We start from the raw sequence: 13,634 nt of genomic DNA on the forward strand, positions 1-13,634 counted from the left end.
GCATATATGTCTCCGTGTGTGTGTGTGTGCGTGCATGTAGTTCTGTGTTTGTCTTTTATCTGTATGTGTGTACATGTTTCTGTGTGTGTGTGTGTGTGTGTGTGTGTGTGTGTGTGTGTGTGTGTGTGTGTGTGTGCACGCAGGCTTGTTTGTCTGTGTCTGTGTGAGCATGTTTGCTGGTTTGTATGTGTTTATCTGTTTGTGAGCATGTGTGTGTGTTAGTTTATCTGCGTGTGTAGTCTGTCTGCGTGCATCTGTGTATGTGTGCGTGTACCTGCATGTCAGTGAAGTTGGGAGCAGACTGTGTCCTCTGTAAGATCTCCAGACTCTGCAGAAGTTGATTCAGCTCTAAAAGACTGGACTGGCAGTAGGCAAGCTCTGAAACACACACACACACACACACACACTTTAATATTCATTCATTTTCTTTTCAGCTTAGTCCCTTTATTAATCCGGGGTTGCCACAGTGGAATGAACCGCCAACTTATCCAGCACATGTTTTCACACAGCGGATTCCAGCATGTCCTTGGACTGTGGGGGAAACTGGAGAACATGCAAACTCCACGCAGAAACGCCAACTGACCCACCTGAGGCTTGAACCAGCGACCTTCTTGCTGTGAGGCGACAACACTATCTACTGCGCCACTGCCTCGCCCTACTTTAAGATCACTCTTTACTCACCTAAACCTTCATAATATTTAGATTATTTGCTCATTAATAACCACCTCATGTGGAACTGGATCTGCATCTCATTTCAGAGTCTGCTACTGTCCACCAGAGGTCACATTTCTGTCATGGCCGCATGCTTTGAGAGCCTTCCTGAATGAATGAAATTCACTATTTTTCACCAAGGCAACCCGGAGTGCTGAAATATAAGTGGCTAAACTGGGCGGGTTAAAGGGAGCTAAACAAAGACGCACATTTTCAAAGCAGAATATCTGACTTCAGCATTGTTTTTCAGATAAACAAGAATGTTCACGGAGCATGTTTCTGAATATCTGCAAACATTATTATGGTGTTTTTATGCTTTAGAAGAGTCAAAAACGTACATACAGCACATTTAAGACAGAATAACACATTTCACTAAAGTGCTTTTCACTCTCATTAAAGCACGATAATAACGTCTTCATAACTTTTTGCTTTAATTCTCATTAGCGTAATGCATTTGAATGTTTTAATTATGTTGTAGATCTTATTACTGCAAATGGCATCAGCGGATTCTCATTACTGCAATAAAAAGATCTTTAATTAAGACCAGCATTAAGGGATAAAAGTATCATGATGCAGGAATTAAATCTCATGTTTTCACATCACAATGATGATGAAAAGAGAAAATGGACCTAATTAGGATCTATTCAATTTATCTGATGAAATTATATTCATATATTGCAGATAAAAACAGCAATATCACACAACTCTAATTAAAGGGACGGTTCACATCTCAATTCTGTCGTCATTTCCTCATCCTCCACTTGATTAAACCTGTTTGAGATTCTTTCCTTTGTTGAGCACAAAGGAAGATATTTTGAAGAATGCTGGGGAAAAAAACAGCCATTGACTTCCACTGAGTTTTTAGTTCTACTATAAGTGTCAATGACTGCGGTTTATGTGCAACATTCTTCAAAATATCTTCTTTAGTGTGCGACAGAGGTTTAACAAAAAGTTTACAACCAATTGAGTGTGAATAGTGTACAGTTTTGGGTGAACTGTCCCTTTAAAATTATCATAATAACAATTACAATTTCAGGCTTTTCCCCCCATGTAGTAGACAAATATATGTTCTGGTGAATTTAAAATCTTTTGATATTGTCAGATACAGTATAATAAACTTGATGGTTATGATATTACCTTACAGATACAGTATAACAGTAATAGTTAGTATTAGTTAGTAGAAGTAGTTAGTAATAGTTAATAGATACAGTATAAATCCCTAATGACTATGATATTACCTTACAGATACAGTATAATAGTAATAGTAGTGATAGTTAGTTAGAATTAGTAGTAATAGTTAGTATAGTTAGTAGTAATGGTTAGTAATAGTTTATAAATTTAGTATAAATTCTTAGTAGATTAATAGTTCTTAATAATTGTCATAACTAGTCATAGATAATGGTAATAGTAGTAAGTAGATAGTATAGTTAGTAGTAATAGTTAGAAGTAAGTAGTTAGTATAGTTAGAAGTAACAGTTTGTGATAGTTAATACAGTATGAATTCTTGATGACTATAATACCTTATAGATACAGTATAACAGTAATAGTTAGTATTAGTTAGTAGTAGTAGTTAGTAATAGTTAATAGATACAGTATAAATTCCCAATGACTATGATATTACCTTACAGATACAGTATAATAGTAATAGTGGTGATAGTTAGTTAGAATTAGTAGTAATAGTTAGCATAGTTAGTAGTAATGGTTAGTAATAGTTTATAGATTTAGTATAAATTCTTAGTAGATTAATAGTTCTTAATAATTCTCAATAATCAGCAGTAATAGTCAGTAATAGTTAATGGTAATAGTAGTAAGTAGATAGTATAGTTAGAAGTAATAGTTACTAATAGTTAGAAGTAAGTAGTTAGTATAGTTAGAAGTAACAGTTTGTGATAGTTCATACAGTATAAATTCTTGATGACTGATATTACCTTACAGATACAGTATAACAGTAATAGTTAGTATTAGTTAGTAGTAGTAGTTAGTAATAGTTAATAGATACAGTATAAATCCCTAATGACTATGATATTACCTTACATATACAGTATAATAGTAATAGTAGTGATAGTTAGTTAGAATTAGTAGTAATAGTTAGCATAGTTAGTAGTAATGGTTAGTAATAGTTTATAGATTTAGTATAAATTCTTAGTAGATTAATAGTTCTTAATAATTGTCATAACTAGTCATAGATAATGGTAATAGTAGTAAGTAGATAGTATAGTTAGTAGTAATAGTTAGTAGTAATAGTTAGAAGTAAGTAGTTAGTATAGTTAGAAGTAACAGTTTGTGATAGTTAATACAGTATGAATTCTTGATGACTGATATTACCTTACAGAAACAGTATAACAGTAATAGTTAGTATTAGTTAGTAGTAGTTAGTAATAGTTAATAGATACAGTATAAATCCCTAATGACTATGATATTACCTTACAGATACAGTATAATAGCAATAGTTAGTAGTGATAGTTAGTTAGAATTAATAGTAATAGTTAGTATAGTTAGTAGTAATGGTTAGTAATAGTTTATAGATTCAGTATAAATTCTTAGTAGATTAATAGTTCTTAATAATTCTCAATAATTAGCAGTAATAGTCACTAATAGTTAATGGTAATAGTAGTAAGTAGATAGTATAGTTAGTAGTAATAGTTAGTAATAGTTAGAAGTAGTTAGTATAGTTAGTAGTAACAGTTTATGATAGTTTATACAGTATAAATTCTTGATGACTATATTACCTTACAGATACAGTATAACAGTAATAGTTAGTATTAATAGTTAGTAATAGTTGGTAGTAATAGGTAGTATAGTTAATAGTAATAGTTAGTAATCGTTCATAGATTAAGTATAAATTCTTAGTAGATTAATAGTTCTTCGTAATTCTTAACAAGTAAGTAGTTAGTAATAGTAGTAAGTAGTTACTATAGTTAATAGTAATAGTTAGTAATAGTTATCAGATACAGTATAAATTCTTAGTATATTAATAGCTCTTAATAATTCTTAATAGTAGTAATAGTTAGTAGTAATAGTTAGCAGTAACATAGTTAGTAGTAATAGTTAGTAACAGTTAATAAATTCAGTATAAATTACGGATGATTATAATATTACCTTACAGATAAAGTATAATAGTAATAGTAGTAATAGTTAGTAGTAAGTAGTAAGTATAGTTAGTAGTAATAGTTAGTTATAGTTAGTGTAATAATAGTTCATAGTAATAGTTAATAAGTTATTAATGATAGTAGTAAGTAGTTAGTAGTAAGTTGTTACTATAGTTAGTAGTAATAGTTTGTAATAGTTAATAGAAACAGTATAAAGTCTTAGTAGATTATTAGTTCTTATTAATTCTTAATAGTTAGTAGTACTAGTTAGTATGAAGTAGTTAGTAATGTTAGTTGTAGAAGTTAGTAATAGTTAATAGATACAATATAAATTCTTGATGATTATGATATTACCTTACAGATACAGTATAATAACATCTTTCTGATGATGATGATGATGTTACCTTCAGCACACTTGTCCATCTCTTCTGACTCCTGCAACCAGGCTGCCACTTTACTCTGCCCGTTACTGCAGGACGGCGGCAGCTGCCAGGGAAAACTACTGGGTTTACCCTGCTGGACACACACACACACACACACACGGCTAATAATTCTGAGTTCAAATAAAACTAAATACACCCACCACTGAGAGTCACCCCAGAGCATGCACAGAAGCGGGGGGCGAGAGAGAGCGAGAGAGAGCGAGAGAGAGAGAGAGAGAGAGAAAGAGAGAGAGAGAGAGAGAGAGAGAGAGAGAGAGAGAGAGAGAGAGAGAGAGAGTGTGTGTATGTGTATGTGTGTGTGAGTGACCTTGTTAGGGTGTGTGCTGGACGGGGTGTTCTGGGGCGACTCTGCGCCAGCAGACGGAGGGAAGGTTCGTAGCGTAGCGTCCCGAGGAGAGCGAACGATCTCGTTCTGCCGGAACAGACGATGGTGACGCAGCTTACACACCCAGAGGTCAAACACATCTGGAGACTTCACCTTCAGGAGACACACACACACACACAAATCAGAGACAGACACAATAACATGACCTCAATCAATCCTGATGACGCAACACATGATTATTAGACAACTATAGACGAATAACCAACCTACGTCACACATGACGTCACAATCTGAGAGATTGCTAGGCGGTTGATAGGGTGTTCTGAGAGGTTGGTACATGGTTCCTAGGATGTCCTGAGGGGTTGCTAGGCTGTTCTGAGTAGTTGCTAGGGTGTTCTGAGAGGTTGCTACTTGGTTGCGAGGGTGTTCTGAGTGGTTGCTAGGCGGTTGCTAGGGTGTTATAAGTGGCTGCTAGGTTGTTGCTAAGTGGTTGCTAGTGTGTTCTGAGAGGTTACTACATGGTTGCTATGCTGTCCTGAGTGGTTGCTAGGCTGTTCAGAATGGTTGCTAGGGTGTTTTCACTAGTTGCTAGGCAGTTGCTAGGGTGTTCTGAGAGGTTGCTAGGCTGCTCTGAGTGGTTGCTAGGGTATTCCAAAAGGTTGTTACGTGGTTGCTGGGGTGTTTTGAGGGGTTGCTAGGGTGTTGTATGTGGTTGCTAGGTTATTGCTAAGTGGTGTCCAGAGTGGTTGTTAGGCTGTTCTGAGAGGTTGCTATGCTGTTCTGAGTGGTTGCTAGGTGCTAGGGTGTTCTGAGAGGTAGCTACATGGTTGCAAAGGTGTTCTGAGTGGTTGCTAGGCTGTTCTGGGGAGTTGCTATGGTGTTCTGAGAGGTTGCTAGTCGGTTGCTAGGGTGCTATGAGTGGTTGCTAGGTGGTTGCTAGGGCGTTCTGAGAGCTCGCTACGTGGATGTTCAGAGAGGTTGCTACGTGGTTCCTAGGTTGTTCGTAGGGGTTGCTAGGTTGTTCTGGGTGGTTGCTAGGTTGTTCTGGGGAGGTTGCTACGTGGTTGCTAGGGTGTTCTAAGTGGTTAAAAAAACTTTAAAACATTAAAAAACAGTTTAAATTACAAACTCTGTGTGAACATTTTAGATATGTACATTTCCTGAAGAAAATGGGAGTAGGGATTGCTGTTGCTAGGGTGGTTCTTAGTGGTTGAAGCATTGACAGGTGGTTGCTGGGGTGTTCTGAGTGGTTGCTAGACTGTTGCTAAGTGGTTTCTAGGGTGTTCTGAGTGGTTATTGGTGGCTTCTAAGGTGTTGCCAGGGTGTTCTGAGTGGTTGCTAGGTTGTTGCTAAGTGGTTGCTAGGGTGTTTTGAGTGGTTGCTAAGGTGTTCCGAGTGATTATTGAAATATAATTATTTTTTCAATGTTTGCAGACAGGCCTAGCCAGCTCACAGCATCATAAATAATGAAATGAAGGCACAGCGACATCCTCCATTTAATGTGACCTTAAGCTAAAAAAAAAAGAGTAAAAAATAAACCCCCTAGACATAAAAGTGCTGAAGATATAAACGAGTGCACAGAGAGATCAAGCAAATCACACACACACACACACACACACACCTTCAGATGGTAAATGTGCTCTTCTGTGTCCAGGTCGATGCGGCGAGCCCGTTTCTTGATGGACATCACTGACAGACCCACATCTATACTGCCATGAAGCTTTCCTTTCTGAATCTGACACACACACACACACACACACACACACGCACACACACACACACACACACACACACACACACACACATTTACTTAACATTTCCTCAGCCCTGGTCAGATCACATGATTTTGTCGTGATTTCGGCAGGATTTCCTTGACGTAGGGTGTTGTGAGGATTCGTAAACGACAAATGGGCATCGTGACACAAGATTCAATTGTTTCTTCTCGTGTAATGTGGCATTGTTCATGACAACTGGTAGCATGTCTGCATCGCCTCAACACACCATCGCAGAAAGTCTAGCAAGTTTAATTTTTCCCCCATCTTCCCGACGAGTTCCGTCACGTGGGTGACACTGAGCAATAGGTGCGGATTTCACGGTTCTCTCAGCGGGTGCTGTCGTTAATGCGCCGGTCAGGTAATCAAAAAATAGGCTGAATATTTACTTATGGGTGGGTCTTGTGTAAATAAGATCAATCATTGCTTATGCAAACTTTAACTACTTTCTCTAAAATATTAAGGTGTTTTAAACTATTTTATCTGACACAAATATGCAGACATCTTCATTCTCACAACCAGTTTCTGAGTTCTCTCAGCCTTCCAACAGAGTTTGTTCTTCTGAGGTAATCTGGGAACATGTTAAGTGCTGCGAATACATTGCAAAAGCCTGTCTTGCTTATTGAAATTCGTCATTAATAGTGAAAAGAGGTTATTATAGGCTCCTCTGAAACTGAATATTTCACTTTCATTTTATTTAGGCCTGATGATTATTGTTTTTGAACAATTCAACACAATCTTATGGCAATTTGTGTTTTGGCGCATATAGCGGACTTGTTTTTAAGCACTTCACCTCAAATGTTATTCGTTATTCTTGTTTATAGATAACTGACCAACACAAGACACAATAAAATTAAGATGCAAATTAAAGCAAATCAAATTCGATTCAAAAAGATATTTTTTACAAGAAAAATGTATGAATTATTGTTTTGTTTGTGCCCCTTTACTACTCAACAGGGGTGTGTTTCCCAAACGACTTAACTCGCGGCTGATCTATTATAGTACGATGTATCATTTGGAAAAAGAACGATGTAGTGACGAGTGTTTCCCAAAACCTGTATTTTCTCTGTCGCAGATCCATCGTTCGAACCAAACGCTTATAATGATGCTCTAAATAGGGTGGTCACAACTTCTTTAGAGAAGAACCCATCATTTCTTTGTGCCAATTATATTGTTTTACACACACACACGCATTAAAATAAAATCCAATATTAGTTTTAACAAAAAACATGCACTCGCTTTCCATTTTAACTGAATATATGTAAACGACACATATAGAGCCTGTGTTTGCTTTACAGATATTATCGAGAATATTACATATTCTATTACAAAACATAAAATCACTTATAAAAGCTAACACATATTTTAATAGAATATATAATAAATAAATAATGAGGCTATTTATTAAGAAATGAAATTTAATATTTATTAAATTTATTATTTAAATTAAATGTAAATTTAAATTTATTTATTATACTTTAATAATAATAATAATATTAATTATGATGATGATGATGATTATTATTATTATTATTATTATTATTATTATTATTATTATTATTATTATTATTATTATTATTAAGTAGGATATTGTTTATCTATTTTTTTGAAAAGTCTCCTTTTACAATTTGACACATGCAAACCACTGCAAAATGTTGTAACCAGCAGGCCCATGTCATCTACAGTACAGACACTTAATAAATAACCTACTATAAATGAAAAGCATTAGCGTCTGCTGTGTTTTTTGTTTTCACAAGCTTTGGAGACGTAACATAAATTCTGCTTTTAAATAATAGGTCACAAACAGCTTTTGCCATGAGGCTGTGTTCAAAATGACATCAATGTTTTCAAAGTGCACTGCGAAGGGAGCGCAAATGTAAACATGAAGATCGCTCAAACTGAACTAGCAAATGACACCTAAGAGTGATGACTTTATTGCTTTTTTATTTTTAATAATTCCAAGTTTAAATGCTGTAATGTTCTAAATGAATAGGGCACAGGGGGGATAAGTGGGAATAGAACACAGCCAGGAACTTTGTTTCTAACTACAGCTCCAGAGGTGTAGTTGCGAGTGCTCAAGTTTGCGACGCAGTTTGCGAATGTTCGTTGGAACGATGGATTTGGGAAACGGCAAATCAACAAACTATGTTTGTAACGACTGAACATGCGACATTAGTTGGCTAACGATGGTTTTTCGAAAACGTTCCTCTGTGCTGGTGGATGATTTGTTTCACTCTGAGGAAAATAATGATTTAATGAATGCTTTACTGTGATTGTATCACAGATCTCAGTTCTGTATTTGCTCATTTGTTTAATATGTCATTATTTTAAAGATTACGTCTTGAGCATCTGGTTTTTCCTTGGTGCTGATGTACTTTCATTTCTCCGTCTTACTCTCGGCAAGTTCAGGCGAGGGAGTGTTTAATAAGCTACACTGGCCAGAAAATATACATTCAGATTTCAAAGAAAATATCTTGATATAACAAAGGAAATCGTAAGTTTGATCCTATCAGTGTCATAACCAACGCCCTTAAATAATGTAGTTATTAGTTGTCTGCAAGCATCAGTCTTTATTGAGATTGTAATAAGATGTAAAAAATTGAAAGTGAGATAAGAAATATCGCTATAGCAACACTTGTGACAGCTCTGTGAAATAGCGCTCGTCGTAGACGTCACGGGATGACTGATCATGAAGGAACGCAGAGTCCCCATTTGTTACCCACAACAGGTCAAGATTTTATCAAGACAAAATCACATTTCGTAATCTGACCGGGGCTTTACACTCACCAAGACTGCATTTATGTACTATCACAAACAAATATGTATTTACATCTTTTAAATTCTATTAATATTTATAATATTAGCACACAGTATATAACACACAATGTGATATATATATTAGTTACAGCTTAAAATAGGGATGCACTATATAATTTTAAAAAGATAACTCTTCAGATTTGGAGGCTGATAGCCGAAATATTAGCCGATGACTATTATTATGATGGTTTAAATGATGGTTTTATTAGCATCAATACCGAAAAAGGCCGTATATATTTGTGCAATACATTTTCACTCACATCTACTGGAGATTTGGAGTACTTCAGGATGCCGTTATCTAGGACGAAAAAACGCTGCGGAGAGGAGGAGAGGAGGAAATATTACAATCAATATTCACAATAAACACATGCAGTTCACAAAGAGTAAAACAGAGGAAAAACTTTGATTTCTTCATTTAAGTGTTTACTTCCTGCACTGTCCAAAATTAAAAGTTGAGTTAACTTAAAAGTTTAAAGCAACCGGCTGCAAAGAAATATTGAGTTTTTAAACTTCAGTGGTTGAAGTTGTGCCAAACTGTTTATTGCAACCCAGGCTCATTCTGAGAACGTAGTCCCGAGGACGTTTCTGGAGATACGGGAGGTACGTATTTTTGCAGTTTTTGTTTTCGCGAATCTGCGAGAGGCCGCTGTGCACGCTTTCTCCCGCGCCGTCCTTGCGTAAACCCGCTAGAGGCCGCTGTCGAACGACCTTCTGCCTGTCTGCCTGGATGACAGGATGATTGACCGTGCGACCGGCCAATCGGCTGACCCACCCTCCTCCGTCCCTAAACCCAACCAACGACGATTCACAAAATCCATCCAGAAAAAGAAAAGCCCTCGTCTGATTTTTACCACGTTTTCGGATTTTGACCCCATTCTCACCCTGTGACGAACTTGTTCGCTTCATTTTTTGGATTTTGTTTTCTCACCTGATTTCTGGAACCGCTTTTCACCGAACTCGAACCCGGTCGTCGTCGTGGTCAGCCCCTTTCTGCGGCTCGAGTCCGCTAAAGTACACGAAGAGCTAACCGGACAAACTGGTTGCAGCGGGAAAGCCCTCCACACGGAGGCGAGCGGCCGGCCGGCAAGCGCCGAAAGGAACGGCGTCACACCGCCCCGCAGCGTTCGCTTAAAAAAATGAAATGCAGCCGTACGTACCCTCGGCTACGTATTTCGCAGTCTCCAGAAACGTCCACGGGACTACGTTCTCAGAATGAGCCTGGGTTGGTTTATTGAAATTGAGTTTAATCAACTTGTTCCATAAAGTACACTTCACTTAAACCAGCATTTTCAGTCAACCTAAAAACATCATTTGGCACTTTAACCACTGAGGTTGAATAAACTCTCAGTTTCTTTGCAGCCAGTTGCTTTAAATTTTTAAGTTAACTCAACTTAGAAAAAATATTTGGCTTCAAACACTGAAGTTGAATAAACTCAAAATTGCTTTGCAGCAAGTTGCTTTAAAATTTTAAATTAGCTAAACTTTTAATTTTTTACAGTGTATAGGGGAATTGATGAAATAAATTGTCCGTAGTGTATGAGTGAGTGTGTGAATGGGTGTTTCCCAGTGCTGGGTTGCGGATGGAAAGGCATCCACTGTGTAAAACATATGCTGGAATACTTGGCGGTTCATTCCACAGTGGCGACCTTTGATAAATAAGGGACTAAGCCAAGGGAAAATGAATGAATGATTGGTTGGTGACCTCTGACCTTGTGCCAGCCCTTTAGAGGCCACTTCCTCTTCTTCAGCATGAAGCCTTCATGTTTCTCGGGCCGCTGCACATGAGTCTGTCCGATTCTCAGACCCTCGATGATCTCCCAACTGTCCTGCTCCTACAACAGACACACACACTGAGAATGAATACCAGCGCATGGTGAATGAAGACACACCCCTTTACTCTTCTTATGCACCAGACACCTTCTTAGGAACGGTTCTTAGGAAACAATGTGCAATTCTGAGGGTGCTTGGCAGTGTGTGTGTGTGTGTGTGTGTGTGTGTGTGTGTGTGTGTGTGTGTGTACAGTTGAAGTCAAAATTATTTTCCCTCCTGTAATTTTTTTTTCCTTTTTCATATATTTCCCAAATGATGGTTAACAGCAAATATTTTTTCACAGTATTTCCTGTAATATTTTTTCTCCTGGAGAAAGTCTTATTTGTTTTATTTTCGGTTAAAATAAAAGCATTTTAATGTAGCACCGGCCACTTTATTAGGTACACTTTACTAGTACCGGGTTGGACCCCTTTTGCCTTCAGAACTGCCTTAATCCTTCATGGCAGAGATTCAACAAGCTACTGGAAATATTCCTCAGAGATTTTGCTCCATATTGACATGATAGCATCACACAGTTGCTGCAGATTTGTCGGCTGCACATCCATGATGCCAATCTCCCGTTCCACCACATCCCAAAGGTGCTCTATTGGATTAAGCTCTGGTGACTGTGGAGGCCATTTGAGTACAGTGAACTCATTGTCATGTTCAAGAAACCAGTCTGAGATGATTCACGCTTTATGACATGGTGCGTTATCCTGCTGGAAGTAGCCATCAGAAGTAGGCCCCTTTCCGCCCCATTCTGATGCTCGCTTTGAACTGCAGCAGTCTTGACCATGTCTACATGCCTAAATGCATTGAGCTGCTGCCATGCGATTGGCTACCTAATAAAGTGGTCGGTGAGTGTATGTGTGCACATTTTAGCAGCAAATATTAGTGTGTGTGGTAAGACAGAATAGTGATCAGACTGAAAGTGTTTACAGCTAATTTCAGCAACTGATCAAAATGGCAAAGTCATTAAAGAGATCATTAAAGGCACATCAGAGCAGTGAGGCTTTACTGACGCACAAACAAACACAAAACACATCAATCATCAGGATTCCTGCTATTATATTTATACTAGTGCTGTTAAACGATTGAGCACCATTAATCGCATCTGAAATAAAAGTGTATATTTACATAATTTGTGTGTGTGTGTGTGTGTGTGTGTGTACTATGTGTTTTTATTATGTATTAATACATTTACACAACAGTTCTGTCTGGTTCTCGAATCTGATTGGCTGATAGCTGTATGATATTCTGCAATAGCAGCACTCCTACAGCCTCTTCACCCTTCTGTATTACTCCGCCCACACAGAGTCACAGCAGATCAACAAACTCACTACAGTTTGACAAATATTGCAGCTGTTGGTCAACATAATGTACTCATATTTCTGTGCGCTGTTTGTGTTGCTTTGCAATAACACTTCCAAAATGCTAGTTGGCAGTGAGGTGTTTATGTTCCTCTCTGTCCAGTTTCTTTGCTGTTTTGTTTTTTCTGAACGCTTCCTTAATGTACAAGTGGCTCACACTCGCTCATTTTGAGGCAGGAACCGGCGGACGTGCAACAACTTTAATCATAAGGTGAACACAAAACCAAACTTTCCATCCGGAGCACCTTCACGGGACTCCACACTTGTAAACAATCGCTCCATCGGGCTCGTGCGGCTCTCGGTCCCGCCCACACTCTTCAGCGCAACCAAGCCGACCAATCTCAGAGCTTGCGCTACGCGTCGTTGCGACGAGTAGTTAAATTTTTTTTTGAGAGGTGCATGTCAGCGACGCCAATGGCCACGGCCAGGGCTATGCGTCCACGCTTAGATCACGCCATAGCATACGCGTGCACTTTAGAATTATAAATCAGCCTTAAGGCAATGCACGCCTCCCACCAGTGCTGATATACAGCCATATCGTGACATGTTGCTCATATAAACACGCATAACATACAAAATAACATTAAAATATCTATATATATATAAAATATGAGTAAGAATAATATTTTACATTTAAAAAAGATGTGTCTCTTTTAAAAAATTATAAATATTTAATTTTGGCCTATTGTCATTTTCTCAAAATAAACACTCTATGAGTGATACAATAAATATATGACATTTTGTTGACCCGTTATCAGTACTTGACAAAAATTGTACTAATGTACAATTCATTTATTTACCCACAGGTCATTAAAGAATTAAGCGACATTTTATTTTATTTATTAGAACATTTTAACGACTTTAAGCTGACTTTGTGGTCTTATAATAGTGGTCAATAATGACCCATTATGACATTAAAAATAAACACAAACATACAAGTCCAAATCAGTTCCCGTGGCTCCTGATGACACACCGAGCCCTTATGAAGCGAAATGATCAGTCCGTTTAAGAAATTGAAAATGATTTACAATATCAACCATAGCTATTTATTTCGACTTGTATTTATTTATTTTTAAATCTGAAAACCGGTAACCATTGACTTGCATTATAAAAATCCCCAAGGAGCCCTGATTCAGCTAGAAACCTTCAATAAAGGTCCTGTCAAGTGCTTTGAAATGTGCATTTTTATTCAATGTTTGACGTAATGTAAACTGAAACATGAAGAGAGGGCGGGACTAAGATTAGCTCCTCCCCTTTAAAAAAAAAAACATTTTCTCACCACTTGGCCAGTGAGAGTG

At 37.5% G+C, this 13,634-nt stretch overlaps 1 protein-coding gene across 1 annotated transcript in view; it reads right to left on the bottom strand.

Moving 5' to 3' along the window:
• osbpl6 (oxysterol binding protein-like 6) overlaps positions 1-13,634 on the bottom strand; it is an 80,606-nt gene that overhangs the window by 35,732 nt on the left and 31,240 nt on the right. The window contains exons 3-8 of the mRNA XM_056465649.1: positions 10,867-10,989; positions 9,418-9,471; positions 6,190-6,303; positions 4,551-4,721; positions 4,205-4,313; positions 275-378 (exon numbers count right to left, since the gene is read on the bottom strand). Of these exons, the coding sequence (XP_056321624.1) occupies positions 275-378; positions 4,205-4,313; positions 4,551-4,721; positions 6,190-6,303; positions 9,418-9,471; positions 10,867-10,989 (675 nt within the window). The remainder of the gene's footprint in view (positions 1-274; positions 379-4,204; positions 4,314-4,550; positions 4,722-6,189; positions 6,304-9,417; positions 9,472-10,866; positions 10,990-13,634) is intronic.

Source organism: Danio aesculapii, chromosome 9, assembly GCF_903798145.1.
Source record: "Danio aesculapii chromosome 9, fDanAes4.1, whole genome shotgun sequence".
NCBI classification, from domain to species: domain Eukaryota; kingdom Metazoa; phylum Chordata; class Actinopteri; order Cypriniformes; family Danionidae; genus Danio; species Danio aesculapii.